At 52.8% G+C, this 21383-nt stretch overlaps 2 protein-coding genes across 4 annotated transcripts in view; both read left to right on the forward strand.

The window, feature by feature from the left end:
* COL27A1 (collagen type XXVII alpha 1 chain) overlaps nt 1–8801 on the forward strand; it is a 135992-nt gene extending 127191 nt beyond the window's left edge. For 2 of the 3 annotated variants that reach the window (XM_078061643.1, XM_036121912.2), the window contains 5 exons: nt 1535–1600; nt 2011–2179; nt 3101–3210; nt 5295–5513; nt 6827–8801. In XM_078061643.1, coding sequence (XP_077917769.1) covers nt 1535–1600; nt 2011–2179; nt 3101–3210; nt 5295–5513; nt 6827–6973 — 711 coding nt within the window. In that variant the 3' untranslated portion in view covers nt 6974–8801. The remainder of the gene's footprint in view (nt 1–1534; nt 1601–2010; nt 2180–3100; nt 3211–5294; nt 5514–6826) is intronic. The other variant, XM_036121913.2, reaches the window with a different exon arrangement.
* Nucleotides 8802–17140: 8339 nt separating this feature from the next.
* Nucleotides 17141–20438, forward strand: LOC118554434 (alpha-1-acid glycoprotein 2-like). Its single transcript, XM_036121909.2, has 6 exons — nt 17141–17288; nt 17698–17840; nt 18069–18139; nt 18909–19016; nt 19165–19268; nt 20258–20438. The coding sequence occupies exons 1-6, from the start codon at nt 17175–17177 to the stop codon at nt 20333–20335; spliced, it is 618 nt and encodes a 205-aa protein (XP_035977802.1). The 5' UTR covers nt 17141–17174; the 3' UTR covers nt 20336–20438.
* The last annotated feature ends 945 nt before the right edge of the window (nt 20439–21383 follow it).

Here is a 21383-nt window from a genome sequence, read left to right on the forward strand (position 1 = left end):
CTGAGTCCAAAGAGGGTCAGACTGGAGGAGGGAGGCTGTTTTCCTCCCTGGTGGGTACGTCCCTGAAAGTATGGCCCCTCCCAAGCCCCCCTCCCCCCCCACCCAGGGGTCCCTCCCTGTGTTACCACTGCACTGGTTGAGGGTTACAGTCGGGCCCTGACAGCGTTCCCCCCCACCCCCCGCGGTGGCTGAGGGGAACTGAGCAGGAGCCCTTAGGCCACAAGCCACTCGGATTCTCTGCTCTCCTAATCTCTCAGCTTCTCACTATCCGGCCCCCAGGCATCGTCCACGAAAACGAACTGTCGGCCCTGGCCTCCCCTCCACACCTTCCCTAGCCCTTCTCATCACTAAGGAAGCCAGACAGCTAGGGCAAAGTGAAGAGACCCAGAAAAAACCCTTTTCCTCTCAAAAAAAGGAAAATTGGAGGATTTTGAATTTTTTGCATGGTAGCGGACATACTGAGTGTTTGTGATAGGTGGACACTGTTAGGCGTGCTCCTCCTGGATTAGCTCACTTACTCCTCTCAAGGTTCTGAGAGTGTTACTCTCATGCCCATTCTGAGGATACTGATGCGGAGAGACGGTAAGCAACCTGCCCAGATCCTGCAGTCAGCAAGTAGCAAGGCTGAGATTTGAACTTGAGAAATACCTCTGGTGTCTGGGCTCTGGACCTCTTGGGCTTTACTCAATGTCAGAGTGTCCCTGTCACTGTTTTCACAGCAAGACCGCCTCTGGCAAGCCCTGTGCTAGGGGTGGAGGTGCAAGTATGAGATAGTTACACAGAGAAAGGGGCTGCACCCAGCTTGGGGGCGAGAGCACCAGGAGAGAGTTCCCATGGTAGCTGACATCTGTAGGATGAGTATAGGGCAGGGTTTCTCAACTGCAGCACTTATGGACACTTGGGGACCAGGTGGTTCCTTGCTGCGAGTGATTGTAGGATGTTTAGCAGCATCCCTGGCCTCTGCCCACTAGATGTCAGGAGCACCCCGTCCTCCAGTTGTGACAGCCAAGTCTCTAGATACAACCAGATGTCCCCTACAGGGCAACATTGCCCCTGATTGAGAACCACCGGAGTAGTAGATAGGCAGATGGAGCATTGGAGGGAAAGAAGAATGTTCCAGGCTATGGGAACAGCATGTGCAAAGGCCCTGTGGCCAGACAGAGCATGCTGCTTAGCAACTTAGCAGTACAATAGTGTGTCTGGTGCATCGAGCATATGCGGGCAACAGAAGAGAGGCTGGGCCAGAGGCCACAGCACTCAGGCCAGGTCTTGTCACCACATGGAGGAGTTCGGACTTAATACTGTGGGTCATGAAGAACTGTGGAAGTGCCTGGAGAAAGGGAGTGGATAGGTCAGCTCTGACTCTCTTTGTAAGTGGGGGAAGGACAGAGAGTTACACAGAAGGCAGGTGACTTGGCCCAGGAAGGCGGTTGGGGAGCTCCTCCTCAGACCCTGGGGCTCTCTCTCTCTTGGTGAGTCTGGGTGATCCTGGGGTTGAGGGGTAGGATACACACCCTGTCTTCTCTTTGCACAGCAGCAAGATGACCTGGGAGCAGCTTTCCAGACATGGATGGACACAAATGGAGCACTGAAAGCAGAGGTACCCCGAGACCACTGCCCACATGGGATCCCTTCCCCGGGGAGACAGAAGGGACGGCTCGCATATAGTCAGTGCCCTCCACGTGGCCTGCCCCGAGAGTTCCATAGCTCATTGGTTTCCTGCGCTGGGGCCTGGGCAAAGTTGATACTAAGTCGGCTCTCAGGATTCACAGTCCAGGGAAAGGGCAGCCTGGAAGAGCCCATTGTCTTCCTTCCAGCCTGGGGGTGGTCAGTGGAAAGACCTCCACTGACCCCTTCTGGAGGGATTTGGGGCCACTGCGGAGTGTCCTGTACCCTCGCAGCCCCCACCCGGTTCCTGGCCCCCAGTTTCCTTATCTGTCCAGTGAAAGGAGCCCCATCATGCCCCTAGGAACTTGGGCCAGGCCAAGACCCCCTCTCTCTTCATGACAGGGTTACAACCATCCAGACCGGCTGGTGCTGGACCAGGGAGGGGAGATCTTTAAAACCTTACACTACCTCAGCAACCTCATCCAGAGCATTAAGACGCCCCTGGGCACCAAAGAGAACCCCGCCCGGGTCTGCCGGGACCTCATGGATTGTGAGCAGAAGATGGTGGATGGTATGAGGGCTTGTGGGGTCTGAAGAGAGGGCTTCTTGCCCCAGGGGTGGAGCAGGCGGTGCACGGGAGTTCCAGGAGGGGCTGAGGAGAGGGACCATTCAAGTCTTGGCTCATTGGGGCCAAGTTTCTGTCCTTGGGGAGGCAGGCACATGAGGCAGTCCCTTATCCGCTCAGCAGTCACTGAGCCACACCATATGGCCAACCTCGTGCCTCCTGGGGTGGAGGTGAGTGGTTTTACCTTTCAGAGCCTGCAGATCTACAACCTGGGGACAACCATTTCAGTGCAAGGAGACAAGAGCTTCGGCAGGACAAGCCCCCAAGGGCCAGGAGGGGACAGGGGGCTGGGGGAGGGGGCTGTCATGGATGCCCTGAGAGCCAGGATTTCACCCCTTTCTGTCCACACCTCTTCCCTCCACTGACAAGAAGGTGGACCAGTGGCTGGTTGTCCCACTCTTTCGGCTGTGGGGCCTTTGGATCCCTTGGAAGCCCAGTGGGGAAACCAGATGCCAGCACAGGTGTCCAGTGGGTGGGGTGGAGGCCTGATTTACCCTCCTCCCCCAGGCAAGCCCCTAGGAGGATCACTAGCCTTGGGGGAGAACCCATTTAACTAGATGAGCCCTAAATGCCTTGGGCTAGTGATTCAGCCTCTCTCAGACCTCAGCTGCCCCCTCTGTAAAATGGCCCCTTCACAGTAGCAGTGTGGGCCAGTGCTCAGCCGCATGGCCCCCCCAGGGGCTCTGCCTGCTGTGAACTCTGCCCACAGCCTGTCCTTCCATCTCAGTGGCTCCTGGAATCCTTTCCCGACTTCAGGCCCAGCTGGGGCTCAGTGGGTCCCAAGGTTTGGGGTTCACCTGCAGAACCGGGCCCTGGGCTCCCTCCCCCTCACATACCTGTACCATCCCCCCTCCACACCGCCTGCAGGTACCTACTGGGTGGATCCAAACCTTGGCTGCTCGTCCGACACCATCGAAGTTTCCTGCAACTTCACCCATGGTGGACAAACGTGTCTCAAGCCCATCACGGCCTCCAAGGTACCTGTCTGCTCCCCATCCACCGCCGACTGGCCCCCTCTACACCCACCAGGCCCTGGGCCACCGCCCACCCAAATTTTGGTCTGAGCCTTGACTGTCCTGCTGCGAGGCTTCTTTGTGACCCTCGGTTTTCTCATCTACGAATCGGGGGATGAATTGTTCTAAATCCGTGGTTTCTACACCCTTTCAAGATGTATGATGTTAATGGTTTTTATTTCAAATAGAACTTTCGGCCAATATCTAAAACAGCATAGTTGGGGCGCCTGGGTGGCTCAGTCGTTAAACGTCTGCTTTCAGCTCAGGTCATGATCTCAGGGTCCTGGGATCAAGCATCGGGCTCCCTGCTCCGCGGGAAGCCTGCTTCTCCCTCTCCCACTCCCCCTGCTTGTGTTCCCTTTCTCACTGTGTCTCTCTCTGTCAAATAAATAAATAAAATCTTTATAAAAAAAACCAGCGTAGTTGGCCAAGCTGGCCGGGCTTGGAGAACCAGGGACCATCAGTACAAGCTAAGTCATGGTGCCCAAGGTATGTATGCAGGGTTTAGCTAATGTTTGATGTCTGCTTTCAAGTGCCTGTCTCTGGGCTGAGCGCTTGAGGTAGCTCAGGGCAGCTCAGCAGCAAGCCAGGGCGGGCGGTGGCAGTGGGGTGCCACCGCTCCCCCACCCAGGGTACCCCATGGTGGATTGCGGGTCTGCAGGGGCGGCAAGTCCTCCATATGGGAGGATTCAGGCTCCAGGGAGAGGAGCCACCTGCCTGTAGGGGAGGCAGGGACCCAGAGACCCATCCCATCCCATCAGCCCTCCTGGGGAGGCTCCAGGAGGTGCCTTAGGCTGACTGGGTCAGACCCAGGTTTTGAGAATCTCTGTGTGGGCCAGCTGGTCAGCAAGTCTTGCTGGGTCCCTACCATGTGCCAGACACTGTATCAGGCACTGGGATTCAGCAGGAAACACAGTAACCTCACCAGTGACCCTCCAGCCAGGCCTTTCCCCCTCTGACTCTGACTCTGAGCCACACCCAGCTGGCAGAGGGGGGAGGCCTGAGTGGGCACGTGCATGGGTGGCCATCCCCATCACGAACAATGGCCACCATTTTGTACCGGTCTCAGCCTATAAATTACCAACATGGTGGCTGGACCAGCCCTTGTGGGTCTTACCATGATTGCAAGATGTCCTTCACGATCAAGAAACTTTGAAAAAATAAAGGTTTGTTACTTACAGGACCTGGAAATTACACAGCACACCGAGGCCACCCAGCCAGCTTGCTGGGGGAGAGAATGAGTGTGCACGAGCCTGGGATTCTGCTTTTGTTGGGGTCCAGGGTGGGGGGCTTAGGGCTTCCCAGGCTCACTCTTAATTGGTGAATTTAAAACATGACAGCGGGGATTTAAAGCACAGGAAGAGGAAAAAAAAAAAACAGGTGGTCCAAATGGCCAGCTTTGGCAATCTTGAAGTCTAAAACAAAGGAGGCTCAGCGCGGAGGCCACTGACGGGCTTTTCATTTATTCGAGATCGCAAGCTTTTTGAAGTGGCTGCCTAGGCAATCAAAGCGTCAATCAGGCGCTTGCATTACACAAAGAAAAACCAACCGTCTGGGCTTTCAGGGCACCCACTGAAGCCATAAATCCCATCCTTGTTTGAGGTCACTGCTGTTTCTGGCGTCTTGGAACTTTTCTGAGGGTTGGGGAGGTCACTTCTCATTTCTCCTGCACTTGAAGAGCCTCTTGATCTTGCACTAGTTCCTCTTTCTCTCTGGGCTTTGGGTTCCCAACTCAGCTCCAGAGAAAACCCCCACTCCCGCGTGCCCATGCAGTGGGGGGTGGATCAGGTGACTTAGGACCCTCGTAGATCCGTCTCTGCACTCAGGCTGGCCTTGGTGCTTTCCCTTCCTTGTTACTCCTTGGCTGTGGACCGGTTCACACAGACCTCAACTTCCCTGTGTCTCCAGTGGGCACACGTCTGGGAGCAAAGCTGGGAAATGCTTGCCAGGAAAGAGCTTCTCCCTGTGCCCTCCAGAGTGAGGGGAGGGTTTCTGAGAGCCTTGGGCAGCCGGCCTGACCCTACCTCACTGCTGCGTCTCTGCCACAGGTCGAGTTTGCTGTCAGCCGGGTCCAGATGAATTTTCTGCACTTGCTAAGCTCTGAGGTGACACAGCATATCACCATTCACTGCCTTAACATGACCGTGTGGCAGGAGGGCACTGGCCAGACCCCGGCCAAGCGGGCTGTGCGCTTCCGGGCCTGGAATGGGCAGATCTTTGAAGCAGGGGGTCAGTTCCGGCCAGAAGTATCAATGGATGGCTGCAAGGTAACCCTTGGGGCCCCTCACAGGCCTCTCATGCATGGACAAGTTGAAAAGATGTGTTTTTATTATAAAATAGTATATAAGAGTTCGTGTAATACATACTAGTATATTACATTAGTATATTAGTATCGTATGTGGTATTAGTATAATATTAGTAAATACATACCATTATTATCTTTGTGTAATAATTTTATTATAACAGTTTCATAAAACCCTTTTTATTCACTATCCTCTCTGGGAAACTTCTGAGAGAAAATCCAGCCATAAAAATTCCACAGGCTGATAGATACTCTACTTACTTGTGAGACTGCTTGTTAAAGAATGTATTTCTATTCTCTCTGCCCCCATCCTGGCCAGGCTAATTTCTTCTGTTAACATTTTTGGTTATTTTTAAATACCTAAGATTGGGTGGGTTGTTGGTGGAGAGGGAGTCAGAAAGTTGTCCAAAAAACTAGCTTCGCAAGATTAAACAAAACTAGTAATACACAATGTTAGTGAGGATATGGGGAAACCAACACTCTTGCGCAAAGCTATTTGGGAAAAAATTGGTAGAGGCTTTCAGGACAGCAGCTGTATAAATATAGGGATACCTCAGAGATATTGTGGGTTTGGTTCCGGACCACTGCAATAACGTGAATATTGTAATAAAGTAAGCCTAATTAATTTTTTTGGTTTCCCAGTGCATGTAGGAGTTATATTTACATTATACTGTAGTCTATTAAGGGTGTAATAGCATCATGCCTAAAAAAAAAGTCCATATCTTAATTAAAAAATATGCCACATAATCACAGATCATAGGCCGCCAAAACAAATGTAAAAATGCTGAAAAAGTTTGAAATGTTGTGAGAATTATCAAGATGTGACGCAGAGACGCAAAGTGAGCAAATGCTGTTGGAACAATGACGCTGACAGATTTGCTCGATGCAGGGCTGCCACCGACTGTCAGTTTATCAGAAACACAACATCTGGGGAGGTCAGGAAATGTGGTGCAATAAAACGAGGTATGCCCGTATATCCAGCGTATACGCTCAGCCTCAGAAATGTATGTATCCTTCCATCCAGCTGCTTCTAGAATTTGTTCTAGGGAAACAAGAAGCGGAGAAGAGCGTGCACAGAAGTTTAGCTACGGTGACATTGGTTACAGCATTCCTTACCAGAATAGACATAGTAGCAGCAATCGAAGTGGACCAATACAGGTCTTTGCTTCAGTGAAATGCCATGTATCCCTTACAAACGGTGAGAAAGATGATGGGGACATGCACACGTTGATGATGAGGTTTGTGATGGTTTCATGTGTACCCCTTTCCTTCTCTCAGGTCCAGGATGGGCGCTGGCATCAGACGCTTTTCACCTTCCGGACCCAGGACCCCCAGCAGCTGCCCATCATCAGCGTGGACAACCTCCCTCCTGCCTCATCAGGGAAGCAGTACCGCCTCGAAGTTGGACCTGCGTGCTTCCTCTGACCTCTGACCTCCTGGCTCCTCTAGGCCTCGAGGGGGAGGGAAAAGGAGGGGACCTAGGGGCAGGTGGGCCCAGGAGAGGCAGCTCACCTGCCCAAGGATCCTTGGGTAGGCCCCAGCTGTTGTCTGCCTGGTAGAAGTGGCCGGGGAGGGGGGGGAGGGGTGGCAGGGAACTGGGTATCCTTGGGACCAACTGATCCCAGCCCCAAAGACCAACCAAAGAGCCAGCCAGAGCGAGCTGGGCCTGCAAGCTGCCTGAGCCCCGCGGCCTGTCTCCCAGCCCCGCGGCCAACCCCTGTCCTCCCCAGCTTCCTGCCCAAAGAGCCCCATGTTCCAGCCAGCTTGAGGGGAGGGGGCATCTCTCCAGCTGGTCCCTGCCAGGGAGCTTTGATGTGCAATATTAGAGAGGAGACATGAAAAAGGAGAAAAGGAAAGAAGTATATATATTTTATTTAAACAAACACAAAGAAGGTGCATTACTATTTCTTCACCCGGGAAAGAGGTGGGAGAAGAACCAGCCAGAGGGTGGGAAGCGGTGGAGGCCGGGAGGGGGTGGCGCGACCCTCGGGGCTGGGGTGCCCGTGCTAGCTACCTCCCACTGTGAAATCGCTGGTGCTCGCAACTGTCTCGTAGTGTATGTGATTTTTTTAAGGGAAAAAAAAAAAAAGCCTATTTAAGATTCTGAAGGTGCTACCATTTTTGCCACAGACTTTGAAGAACCATTTTGATGTGGGGTATCATCCACATTTTGCTCTCTCCTCCAAATGACAAAGTTGGGGGAATCTAAAAATGTTCCTAGTATCACCCTTGTGCTCATCAGGTAATTGACTAAGTGGGGGGAGGGGAAGGAAAAAGGAAAAAAAAATGCAAAGCCAAAAAAAAAAAAACCTGCCAGAAACAGAAGCAGAAAGATTTACCTTTTAATTTATGGACTTTGAAATATTTGTCCTCTTAAGGCAGGAGGAGGCCTAAGCATGAAGGATTTTGGCCTTGGCCTCTCATGGCCCTGGAGGGAAATTAGGCTTATCTTGGAAGGTGGGATCTAGGCTGGAGAGTCATGGGAGAAGACTTGACCTTGAAGAAACCAGTTGTAAGAGCGGTGTTGGGTCAGTGCTGGCCTTGGAGGTGGAATATCAATTTGGAGCCATCTTACGAGGCCCCATACCATTCCCTAAGATCCTCCCTTCCAGGAGCTTGTCCCTTCCAAGATGTGGCCATCACTCTTGCTTTTCCATCGTCATTAAATTTTCTAGAAACCTGGCGTCATTAGCTCCAAGTGTAAATGTGGGCTGAGGAGAAAGAATAATTATGGGGATCTCGGGGTTCAGTGTGATGGGGAGATTCAGTGTCATCTGAGTTGTCCTCTATCAGAGAACCAGTCAGCGCCCAGGTTGGATTTTGAGGTTATTTTAAGTATGGAATTATTTTTCTAGAAGGGGAAATTTTATGTGAACGTCTATCTGTGTCTTGTTTTTTTTTTTTTTTTTACCTAAAGTTGTGTCTCTTTGGGAATTGGATTTGATTTTTATTATTTAATACCTCAGTCCGGCCCACCTTCCCCACCAGACACTTCCTGTATGCCTCGCCCTCCCGCCCCAGCAAAGACGCTCTCCGCGGAAGTGTGTTGTAGCAGCTCGGGCCTCATCTCAGCCCTCGCTCCCCCCGCCCCGCCCCCCGGCCAGTCTCCGCCTGGCCTCTGTCTCGTTCTTGGAATTTTCTGCTGTCCTCGTTTATGTCTGTCCACATGTCAGTGTGTTAAAACCCCAGTGGGTTCTGTTTCTCCTTTTCCCTTCTGGATTTTAAATAAATATTTAAAACTGAGGCAATGGAATGATGCATCTGTGGCCGTGTGTTTTTATTTTTTTTTGTTTGTTTGTTTTAAGATTTTATTTATTTATACATAAGAGACAGAGAGAGAGAGAGAGAGAGGCAGACTCTCCGCTGAGCAGGGAGCCCGATGCGGGACTCAATCCCAGGACCCTGGGATCATGACCTGAGCCGAAGGCAGACGCTTAACCATCTGAGCCACCCAGGCACCCGGCCATGTGTTTTTAAAAAGCCCGGAGGGAGGTTTCTGGCTGGGCTGGGGAGAAAAGATGCTCAGAGGATGCTGCTTCCCCCGAAGGAGGTGGGTAGGGGGAGCTACGGCACCAGAGCAGGGGGAGGGGAGTGAGTGCTAAAGGTGAGGGGGTCCAGGTCCCATGGCGTATCTGTTTCTTAGGGTTGCTGGTAACAGTACCACAAACCTGGAGGCTTAAAACAGCAGAAATGCATTCTCTCCCAGTTCTGGAAGCTGGAAGTCTGAACTCCAAGTGGTGGCCGCGCCATGATCCCTCTGGTGCTTCTAAGAGACAGTCCTTACCTCGGTCAGCTTCTGGTGGCCCCAGGCGTTACTCAGCTCCTAGCTGGAGCAACGCAGTCGCTCTGCCTCTGGAGTCACATGACCTTCTTTCTCCCGTGCGGCTCCGTGTTCCCATCTTTTTATAAGGACACCAGTCCTATCGGATGAGGGCCCACCCTAATAAGCCCATCTTGACTTGATTACACCTGCAAAGACCCTATTTCCATATAAGGCCACATGCACAGGTAATAAGCTTAGGACTTCGACATATGTTTTTGGGGGGACACAATACAACCCATGACACACAGGGAGGAGGTATATTGAGGTTAACATGAGCAATTCCCTTTTTTTTTTTAGCGTAGTAACATAGAAGACTTACCATTCATGACATTTAGTATATTCACCATGTACAACCTGTGCAACCATCTAGTTCCAGAGCATTCTCAACGCCCCAAAGGGAAACTCCATACCTGTGAAGCAGTCACTCCCCATTCCCCTCTGCCCAAGCCCCTGGAAAAGCACTAACCTGCTTTCCAACTTTGCCTGCTGTGGATATTTCACATCAAAAAGAATCCTATTTCAGATCAACAGATTCCTGTTTTGCAGATGGGAAAGTTCAGTCAATTCAACGTCTGTTCCCAGCACTGCCCCCCCCCCCCCCCCCCCGCCACAAGAAAGCTCACAATATATGACCTTCTTCGGGTAGCATGATTTCAAGCTTCATCCTTGTGGTATGTACCCATACAGTACTTCATTCCGTTTTATGACTCGATAATGTTCTACTATATGGATGTACCACGTTTTGATTATCCATTCATCCACTGATGGGCATTTGGCTTGTTTCCATCTGGAGGAGCTTGTGGCCAGTGCTTCAAAGTGAGCATTTCTTATCTATGAGATTCTTGAGAGAGGCCAGGACAGCACCTGCCTGGGAGGGAGGGAGAATCTGAGAGATCGTTAGCCAGATTTAGCAAATACGTATACAGGACCACCCAGATAAATGTGAATTTCAGATACATAATAGCAATATTTTAGCATAGGTATGCCCCCATGCGATATCTGGGACATGTTAGGACATATTTATACCTGCTGGACCTGGCATGTGTATCTCCTGGCCCTTGGTTTGGAGTTCTTCCTTTCTGAGCTTGGTCCTCCCACCCTGGGACCTTGCATAAACCAGAGCTTTTCTGCTCTTCTCCCCTAGGAGAAAGAACAAATCATAAGCGGTTGAATTCATAGCCGGAATTTTCTTTAGTTTTAAAACTTTGCTATAAGTTTCCAGGTTTTCCAGGTCACCAGTGCACATGCAGCCGGGTCCCCCCTCCCCTCCGCACCCTGGCACCTGCCCCAGGCAGCGAGCACCAGGTGGACTCGGAGAGTCATGTCCGCAGAGCCCAGAATTCATGGTCTGGAAGGGCTTGGCGATTCCCACAGCCCAGATACACCCTGTCATTTTACGTAGACGGTAACTAAAGCCCAGGGAAATGCCCGCGCTCACCTGCCGAGGCCAGGGCGAAGCCTCGATTCAAACCCAAGACTGCTGACAGGTGGGGCTCACTATGGCCCCCTGGGATTAGCAGAGCCAGCAGCCCCTGGGAGGTGGGTACAAATGCACATTTTCAGCCCCAACCCAAACCTACCGAATCACAGACTCCCAGGTTGGGGCCCAGCAATCGACGTTTTATTAAGCCTCCCTGGAGATTCTAGTGCATGCTCAAGTCCCAAGAATTGGGACCCTCTGCTATTTCCTAAATCTGGAAAACAGTTTCCAAAACTGGGGGGGGGGAACCTTGGAAATGAGATAAGAATGTTCTTTTTATTTCTTTGAAAATGAATCAGAAATGAAACTGAGACAGAATGGCCTGCTTCAACTGAATTATTTCCTGAGGTCCACCCTATACTGTCACCCCCAGAGAGTTTGCTCCGCTGTTGGATCCCGCTTCCAGAGGGGAAGGTCCAGTCACTCGGACGTCTCTGTCCCCGCAGGAAGCTCTGTGACGGCAGGGGATGGATCTGTCCTCTGCTGTAGTCAGGGAGTACGGCATGTTGGAGGCACTCAGCTTGTTCAACAAGGCTCACTGGAACGTTGCCTTGACGAGCATGCCTCAGCAGCCCCTTCCCTGCACCAAGCCTTATGTGGGCACTGGAGTTCCAGAGACAGGACTGACAAGGGTGTCTGAGGGGCTCTGAGTCCGGTGGAGGCCCCTGGAGGAGTTGGACCTTGTGTGGCTAAGGGTTAAGAAAGCCGGCAGCAGGAGGCCAGACTGGGTGGGCTGGGGGTGCGGGGAGCAAAAGGAGAGCGTGGCTGATGCAATCTCAGCAGAGGATAGTCAGGGGGTGACACCTTGTATTAACCAGGGTCTCCAGAGAAACGGAACCAATAGGATGTGTGTGTGTGTGTGTGTGTGTGTGTGTGTGTGTGTAAAGAGATTTATTATAAGGAATTGGCTAACATGATTGTGATTGCCGGCAAGTCCCAAGATTTGCAGAGGGAGTTGGCCCATTCAAGACCCAGGAGAGCGGATGGTATCATTCCAGTGTAAAGCCTGGCAGGCTGGGGAGCCAGGAAGAACCAAGGTTTCAGTTCATGCCTAAAGGCAGGAAAAGACTGATGCCCATCTCCACCAGTCAGGCGGGAGGAATTCTCTCTTATTCAGACTTTCAATGCTAGTCAGGCCTTGGACAGATGGGATGAGGCCCACCCCACACTTGGCAGGCAGGAGGCAATCTGTTTTACCCAGGTTATCCATTCAAATGTTAGTCTCATCTAAAAACACATGCACGGCCACGCCCAGCATGTTTGACCAAATATCTGGGTACCCCATGGCCCAGTTAACTTGACACGTGAAATTAAGCATCCCAAGCTGAGGCTATCAGTGATAGAGGCTGAATGACGGTTTGCCCAGTGAGGAAGGACACCGGGAGGGGAGGGGGTAGCACCTGCCAAGGCTGGGAAGTAAAGGGAGCACTGCCTATTTGGGGAACAGTATACTCACTGTTCAAAATGATGCTTCGGGGTAGGATGTGGGGAGCCCCAGGGTCCTGGGCTGGGTTTAGACAAGCCGCAGGTTGCACAGGAGAGTGGGGCTGGGCTCGCTTGGCCGGGCTGGGTTCGAGCTGCAGCGGGGCCCCGTGGAGCTGTCCAGGAGGCAGCCAGCTGGGCTGGAGGGCAGCAGAGAGGTCTGCGCCACGGTCGGAGCTGCGGAGGCGTCAGGAGCCTCTGCGGGGCTCTGAGGACCCGGGAGGGGGTGAGAGAGTCGGGAGGAAGGTTCCAGAGGGGAAGAGAAGGATGGTTATGTGAAAACCGTGACCCTCACAACTCTCAGTCGGCATTCCAGGAGGGCCTCTGGGAGCTGGCCCGTGAGGCCTCTGACGCTGGGCCAACTTCTTCCCAGCAGGGGCAGGTAGCAGGTTGTCAGGGAGCCAGGAGGCAGCTCTTCGGGGGCTGGCAGTGGCTGTGCTTCCCAGTCCCCCATTGCACAACTGTCAGGACCCAGCCAGAGTGGACTTCCCAGTGGGGCCAATCCTGTGTTTGCTCTGTCCACAATGAATCAAGCCACCACCACGGACAGTCACATTCCACCAATGACCAGCCGCCCTGTGCTGGGAAAAGGACAGAGGGGCAAGCAAGAAGGGGAGAGGCCAGCAGGTGGATTCCAGTCCCAGCTTCCTGACGGGGACGTGGTCTTGGGTGGCTCATTCCTTCTCTCTGGGCCTCAGTTTCTCCCTCTGCAAAACGGGGGAGCTAAGCCCGTCCCTGCTGGCTACCATAGACCGAGCTCTTGTTCTGTAATAGCGGGGCGAATCATCTGACACTGAATGATATTCAACTGCTCTATAAAAATGCAGTTTCATATGGTTCAATCCAATACTCAGCACAGCACCTTTCAAAATAATAGCTACGGTGTCTTGCACACTTATTGTGAGCAGGAGCCCTACTGAGTGTGATACGTTTTCATCGCATGCACAACCCTCTTGAGACACGTGTTACTACGCCAGCTCTTCAGATGAGGGAAGCCAAGTCCAAAGAGGTTACATAAGTTGGCCAAGATCACAAAACAGGATTTGAACATGAGCAAATCTTTTTGAGTGTTTCCTCAGCCCAGACACAAAGTTCCTGATTAGGATCATTGGCTCTGCCGACGTATTCTTTGTGGCTGTTCATGCAGAAGACCACAAATCAGTCGTCAGACAGAGCTCAGCCCTGGCCTTGATGGAGAAACACATATAAAGTGGCTTTCTCAGAAGACGGATCCTTTCCAATGGGTGCAGTCCCCTGATGATCTAAATCTCGCCTTTCACCTGACTGCTCTGAGCTATTTGTTTCCTTATCCATCCAATGGGGAAAGTATATTATTTTCTTGAACCTCTTATCGACATATTTTTGCATTTTGATGTCTTTAGATGTGGGATGTAACCTGCCATCCCGGAAATATTTATGTAACGCAGGAGTCTGTCTGTTTTTTCTCCCTATCCCAGCTTGACATTAAACCGACGGTGATGGTTCTTATGGCTGGTGGACTCTTAGAAACAAGTGTGCCTCCTTTAACGAGCACGTTACAAATGTGAACTGATTTAATCTGCTTAATAACCTGATAAAGTAGCTACTCTCCGTATCCCCATTTTATAGATGGGGAAATCGAGGCACAGAGAAGCTAAGTAACTTGCCCAGGGTCACACAGCTAGCAAGTGGTCGAGCCAGGATGCTACTTCACCATCCTGCATGACCCTGATTGCTTTTCATTCTATTTCCTGTCGAACTTCTCTTGACATTGGGCCTGGACCAGATGGAGGGGCCGGGTAGGGAGGGCTGCGCAGACGCTCGATCCACAGAGGTACTAAAGCATCCTTGAAATGTAAGAAGACAGAGAAAATGGTACTGTGTCAGGGCGGGTGCTGGGTGCACTTAAAGGAACTACTGGGAGAGCCTCTTGGGAGGAGAGGGAGACCTCCAGGGGCACCTGAGCGACAGTGAGGACCCCTCACTCCATCTGAGGAGAGGGGCTCCATTTACTTGCTGTAAGAGAAAGCATTCATTTCTCTCTACGCTACTCACCAAACATGGGGCCACCAAATGCGATTCAAGGACAGGGTAGAAGAGGGAAGGATTGTTTGCCTGGGACCTGACCAGCATTGGTTGTGAAGAAGGAGGGTTAGGGCTACGGGTCACTCTTGTGCCAGCACCAGACCCCAGATCCCAAGTGACAGAGGTGCTTCTCTGTTACTTAATAAGCTGTGTGTGTGTGTGTGTGTGTGTGTGATATGTGAGATCCTCTAAAGCTCTGGGCTCTGGGCAGAAGCCCCGATGGCCCAGGGTAATGGCGGTGTTAGATCCATGTAACCATCAGCTTCTCCTTGCGATAAGCAATGTCTCCAGTCTGTCCGCAGTCCCATTGTCTCGCACCGGGACCACTGCGACAGCCTCCGACCCCTCTCCCAAGCCGGTCCCCTACCCCGACTGCCCCCCCATCTTCCCCACTGCAGACAGAGGGATCTTTGTAAAGAGCAAATCTATTCATCTCCCACCCCACTTAAAATCTTTCCATTTCCCTTAATACCTGCAGGGTCCACTACAAACTCCCACCCCGGCTTCCATGCCCTGCAGGCTCAGTTCCCGCCAACCTCTCCAGCGTCAGTCCCCCGTCACTCCCACGCCATCCCACTCCCAGCCCCAGGGACCCCAGGTCCTTCATGCGCCATGCACTCTCTCCCCTCCACTCTTCCCTGCTGACGAGCTCCGCTTCTTTTCTCAAGACTCAAATTAGAGCAATGCCAATCCAAAACACTAAGTGAGCTGGCAAAAAAAAGAAAGAGAAAGGGAATTCCATGTCTGACAAGGATGTGGAGAAGGAGACTCATCTGTACCTCGCCAAATTGGCACCACATTAAACAGCGTTCGTGTTTTTTGATTTGTCACGTGTTTTGTCTTCTTTGTTTGGGGAGAGAGTTTTTTCTTTTTTTAAATCGACTTAATTGAGGTATAATTGGCATACAATAAAATGCACACATTTTAGGTTTGCGGTTCAATGAGTTTTCACAAATGTACATTATGCGCATAACCACCCCTGCAGCAGAAATGTGGAGGACTGCCATGGACTTCAGAAAGTGCTCTTACAACCTCTGGCAGTCAGACTGCCTGCTTGCCCTAGGCAACCACTGGTCTGATTTCTGCCATTCCAGATTCATTTTGGCCGTTCTAGAACTTTCTATAAATGGAACCATACAGTACGCGCTTGATTAGTCTGGCTTCTTTTGCTCAGCAGAATGTTTTGGAGATTCATTCATGTTGTCTCATATACCAGTAGTTGGTTCATTTTTATTGCTAAGTAATATTCCCTTTATGAAAACGTTACGATGTGTTTTTCCATTTTCCTGATGCCGGGCATTTGAACTGTTTCTAGTTTTTGACTATTTTGAATAATACTGTAGTCTTGTCCATGACGTATTTTTCTTTCTCTTGAATGGTAGGGTAATTTTAGAAAGTGATTTGTTCACTTTCTGAAACTTAGCATTCCAAGGAGACATCACAATATGAAATGCTATAGGCAATTGTATCTCTAGAAAGCTGGAAAAATAAAATAAAATGCTATGGGTATAAAGAGAAGACATCATTAAGTATGCTGGAATCTAGGAAGAGCACGATAGGGGTATGCGCATATTAAAATTACAACCGTAACTACACGGAAACGTGAAAAATGACTCAAAATCTATGAAATGAATAAAGATATAAAACTGTAAGCGTAACGTAAGAAGACTTTTTGGAAGTATTTCTTCATAGGGCTAAAGATCTGCCCCGGTCTGGCAGAAATGCTGGCGGGCTGTGGAAGCCTCATCTGCGGTGCTGGGTGCTGTCCAGGGCTGGGCACCTCCTGGTGACAGGAGAGGCCACCTTCCTGTTCCCCTGGCAGGGGCTGGAGACCACACGTGCGTAATTTCTTGTTTTAGACATTGGGAGCTAGTTCAGGTAATACCGCATTTACTGGAAATAGATGACGCCTCTTCCGTTTGGAAGCATCCCTGCCTCCGAGGCTGGGTTGGCACCCCCTCCCCCAGTGGACTTCTGTTCTCCCACGGTTGTTACCACACTCAGTTGGAATAGAATCCACATTTTGCCATCCCCCCCCGACCCCGGAGCCCTCCTCCACTACATCCCCGACCCCCACTACACCTAGACTGGGAACCGTCTAAATTGCCCTCAGCATTTGATTTATGGTTGGCTCTCACCCAAGTCTGGGTGCTCAGTGGGACAGGAATTGTGTAAAAAAACATGAAAGCTTTTAAAATAAAACAAAACAAAACAGGGGCGCCTGGGTGGCTCAGTCAGTTAAGTGTCTGCCTTGGGTTCAGGTCATGGTCTCAGCGTCCCGGGATCGAGCCCCACATGGGGCTCCCTGCTCAGTGGAGAGCCTGCTTCTCCCTCTCCCTCTGCCCCTCCCACCCGCTCTCGCTCTCTCTTGCTCTATCTCAAATAAATAAATAATCTTTAAAATAAAACAAAACAAAAAAACCCTCCAAAACAAAACAAAACAAAAAAACCCCTCAGAGCTTGCTTAGAGGCCCCTCTGTTGAAATCTACACATGTTTAATAACACCGCTCCAGCGCACACCCACCTTGGCTTTGGACAGCGAGACCTTGGGGCCCTAGTAACCCTTCAGCTCAGGGTTCTGAATTAGACCCAGGCTTGGAGGCTTTAGCTACAGCCGGCTTTGGGGGAAGGAGGGAAGGATTTGTGCTGGCATTTCGCAAGCGCTGGCCGGATTGTGTCACAAGGGGGCTCCAGGGATCCGCCCACATCTCCTTATAAAGGTCACTCTACCCTCCAGCCACAGTTCGGCCTGACTCCACGTGCCCTCCATCTAGGCATGGCGCTGTCCTGGGCCCTCGCTGCCCTGAGCCTCCTTCCTCTGCTGGACGCCCAGAGCCCAGTCTGTGCCAACCTCACAGCGACGCCCATCACCAACGCCACCCTGGAGCAGGTGCGTCCCTGGGCCCCTGAGCACCACGGACGGTGGCCTCCTTCCCTGGGCTTCCCTTTCTCCCGCTGGCTTGCGGTCAGCCCCCTTGCCTGATTCTGCCTGATTCTGCCCTTTTCTCTCCTGGGTCCTGGGGTGACATTCTGACCAGCCTCTGGAGGCATTTTTTTCTACTTCCAAACTCAGAAGCCTCATCGCAAGGTCCCTCAGAGGGGACATTCTGTCCTGGACAAGAAGGGGCCACCCAATGGCTGGGGGAGGTGCCTGATCCTCAGAGTGAGCTCCTGCATGTCCCTTCCTCGCCTGGGGCCCCAGTCTCCCTGTGTGCAAAAAGGAGGGGAGCATCTACCTGGCTGGCTAGCAGGAGGATTCGGCTCCCGGCCTCTATCATCAGCTCTTGGCTTCTCCCCAGATCTCTGGCAAGTGGTTTTATATCGCCTCGGCCTTCCGCAACCCGGAGTTCAACCAGTCATCTAGAACGATCCATTCGGCCTTCTTTTACTTTGCTCTCAACCATACAGATGACACAATACTGCTCGCAGAGTACCTAAGCATGTAAGACCCTCACATGCTAGCTCAGCCCCAGCCCCAGGCTTCTGCTCCTAGCTTCTAGAAAACCTTGAGCAAGTCCCTCCTTCCTCCTGGCTTCAGCCTTTTCATCCATGGAATGGGAAGGGCAGACTAGTCGCCGCCAACTCTTACCCCTCGATGATAGTGACCAATGATTGTCCACTTCTTCTCGATGATCTTCCTCTTTTTCTCCCCTCTTCTGTCTGGCTTTAGTGGGAACCGGTGCATCTATAACTCCAGCTATCTGAAGGTCCAGCGGAAGAATGGGACCGTATCCAAAGAGGGTGAGGACCAGCCCTCAGGCAGGAGGACTGGGGTGTGTCATGGGGACATGTGGGTAGGCCAGCCGAAAGGGGCAGTGCTGGGGCAAAGACACAGAGAACTCAGGACAGACCCTCTTCCTACGTGTCCGAGGTCCCAGGGCCTGCACACTGCAGTACTGAGTAATAACTGCCCACAGATTTGAGCTCTATGTGCCAGGCACTGTTTGAAGCACTAGAATTAACTCACTTAAGACTCATAAACAACCTTAGGAGGACATGACGGTGATCGGCTGAGGAAACAGAGAAACAGAGATGTCAAGTAGTTTCCCTGAAGTCACACAGCCTGTAATTAGCACTAGAATCAAGCCCATGGCTGGCAGCGGTCCTGCCTCTCTCAACTGCTCTTTCTCCTTTGGGATCTGAGGGTGGCTGTCTGTGTCAGGTAGGCAACGAGTCCCCTGCTGTCCCCACCATCACCCTGGAGAGGGCACATGGTAGGAGCATGGTGGGATTACACCAATAGCCCTGGGCAGCCCTAAGGCTCCTGTCTGGGCCTCACTTTCCTCATCTGGAAAATGGGGACAAAGGCCCTGACAGCCACAGTCCACGTGAGGCTCCCCCGATTCCACATCTCAGCGCAGGGCCTGGCACACAGTAGGAGCGAGGGTCGTGTGGCCCAGGTGACCTCCTGGCCTTCACTGACCGCTGTGGGGCCATGGGCACACGATCTCCTCGCCTGAGATCGGGACCACTGTGCTGTGTGGTCTCACCCAGAGGTTGTCTTCTCCAGAGTCCGGCAAAGAGGTATTTGCCGATCTCCTGCTCACCAAGGATCCCAAGATCTTCATGTTTGGCTTCTACCTGAAAGACAAGCAGAACAAGGGTCTGTCCTTCTACGGTAAGCACCCCTCCAACATACAGCCCACCCAGGCCTCACCCAGCAGACCACCTGCCCCTGCGGCTGGGCCCCCAGAGCCCCTGTCCTCCCCGGCGTCCCAGCTAGGCCCCCGGGCCTGCTCACCCAGCCCCCTTGCTCCGTCCTGCAGCTGACAAGCCGGAAGTGACCGAGGAGCAAATGAGAGTTTTCCATGAAGCCATCGGGTGCATAGGCATGCAGAAGTCGGAGATCAGTTACACCGATGCAAAAAAGGTGAAGGCAGGGAGGACTAGGCAGTGGCCACTGTCAGGGCCATCCTGCCCGGGGCAGCCCCAGAGGCCCAGAGAGGGAGAGCTGCCGGCCATGGCTGCACAGCGAGGCAGGACGTCCTACTTTTAAGCACCTGCCTCACTGCAGGGACAGCTGAGCTCCCTAGAGGCCCAGGTGATGAGGCCCCAGAGGGAGAAGTCCCTGTGAAACAGGGAGGACTGGAAGGGAGGAGGAACAGCGGGGAAAAAGGGTGGCAGCGGGAACTTGACAGAGAAACACACGAGAGTAATTACCGTGGACACCTGCTGGCCACCGCCCAGACGTCTGACACCCGTGGATGAGGAGTCGCTATTGTGCTTTTTAGCATCACCCAAACTGCCCCAAGTCCAGGACCACCACCCCGATTTTTGTATACCTGGGAATTACCTATATAATAACCTCCCCAGTGCTTTCCATTCAACCCCTGTTCAGGGCTGTGTCCTATGCAATAATATCTAAAATCACAGGGCTGATGAGCGGGCTACACTTTTTTGGATATACATGAAATGCTTTATTTTTATTACTTTATTATTATTAAAATAAAAAGGTCTCTGTTGGCCACTCGAGGTCATGTCCCGTGACTACCAGTAGCCTAAACCCCCTCCCGGCCCCGGTCCCAGGAGCCGCGGGCAAGGACTGGGCACACAGCACCGATGGCCCCCCATCTAGTAGCTGGGGGATGGCGGACAGGCCACATGGCCGCCCCGAACCTCAGTTACATCATCCGCACAATGGCTGTGAGGAATCAGATCGACCTAGGGGCTTGGCAAGTCCTCAGTAAACGCCAGTTGTTGGTAAAGGCTCGAGCCCCCATCTGGAGGTGGAGAAGTGAGGTCAGAGAGGGAAAACGCCTGGCCCAAGGTCCCTGAGCTGGCGCCACAGTCCGCAGCTCACCCCCCCTGCCCCCCACAAGAGCGCCTCCCATCACCGTGCTCTCCTCTCCCATCCTCTAGGATCTGTGTGGGCCACTGGAGAAGGAGCACAAGGAAGGAAGGCCGAAGGAGAAGGAGGGAGACACAGCACTGGGTTAGGACCTTGGGGACTTTGGGGCCCATCGTCAGCCCTGCGCCCACCCTTTGGACATCAGGTTTTTGTCTCAGGTCCATCAATAAAGCTTCTGCATTTGAAACAGCAGTCAGGTGGTCGTTTGCTCCTTCCGTCGCTCGCCCATTCGTGCATGTTGAAGCTTGCCCTGAGCGGAGCCCTGGCTGATCACTGGCCAAGCCCCTGCCCCTGGTGGGAAGAGCCCCCGCTGTCAGACCCAGCCCAGCTGGGATGATGGTAGGCACACAGTGCTGTGGGAGCCCAGCACGGGGGAGGTTCCTTCTGCAGTGCAAGTCTGGGAAGGCTTCCTGGAAGGGGCATCTGAACCAGTCTAGAAAGATTTGGAGCTGATAACACCTGCTGTTCCAGCTGCAAGCCAAGGATCTGAGAGGATGTGTTTGAGAAACACTGAGGCAGAGAGCCCTGGGAGGACTTCCGGTGAATGGGGCGGGGGGAGGGGGCAGGACTCCGGCGTGTGGTGCCAAGCATGAGGGCCCTCACCTCAGACATCACCGTGGCTCTCTGGGGAGGCGAGGTGGGAGGGGGCCGGCCCGGGGGCAGAAAGAGTCTGGCAGAGGCAGCTGTGAGCATCCTGGCAAGTGGGGGGAGCCTGGGCAGGGGCAGGCCGGGGAGAGGCGGAGGGGCTGTGTGTCTCCAGAGTGTCCTCGGGGTGCCCATCTGACGCCCACAAGGATAAACCGAGGGGTGAGGTTGGCCCCTAGACACCAGCCACCTTGCAAATATGCTTGGGGCCCCGGAGATGGGGCCATGTCGGAGGCAGGCCCACGTAGAGGCACGAAGACAACCGAGCCCCCGAACCCGGGAGTCCAGCAGGGAAGGCCGGCTTCCTTACACGCCCGCCGGCTCCGAGAGTCACCGGCTCGGGAGGGAAGCGGCACCACTTAGGTGCCAGAAGAGTCGGGGCCACGTTGTCCAGGCAATTCGGTGCGTGAGCGGCCTAGCCGTCCAGAGTGACAGGGCCGTAACCCTGGCCCCTGGCGCGGCTCCCGCGGCTCCCGCGCCACCACCCCCCCA

This window comes from Halichoerus grypus, chromosome 14, assembly GCF_964656455.1.
Source record: "Halichoerus grypus chromosome 14, mHalGry1.hap1.1, whole genome shotgun sequence".
NCBI classification, from domain to species: Eukaryota; Metazoa; Chordata; class Mammalia; order Carnivora; family Phocidae; genus Halichoerus; species Halichoerus grypus.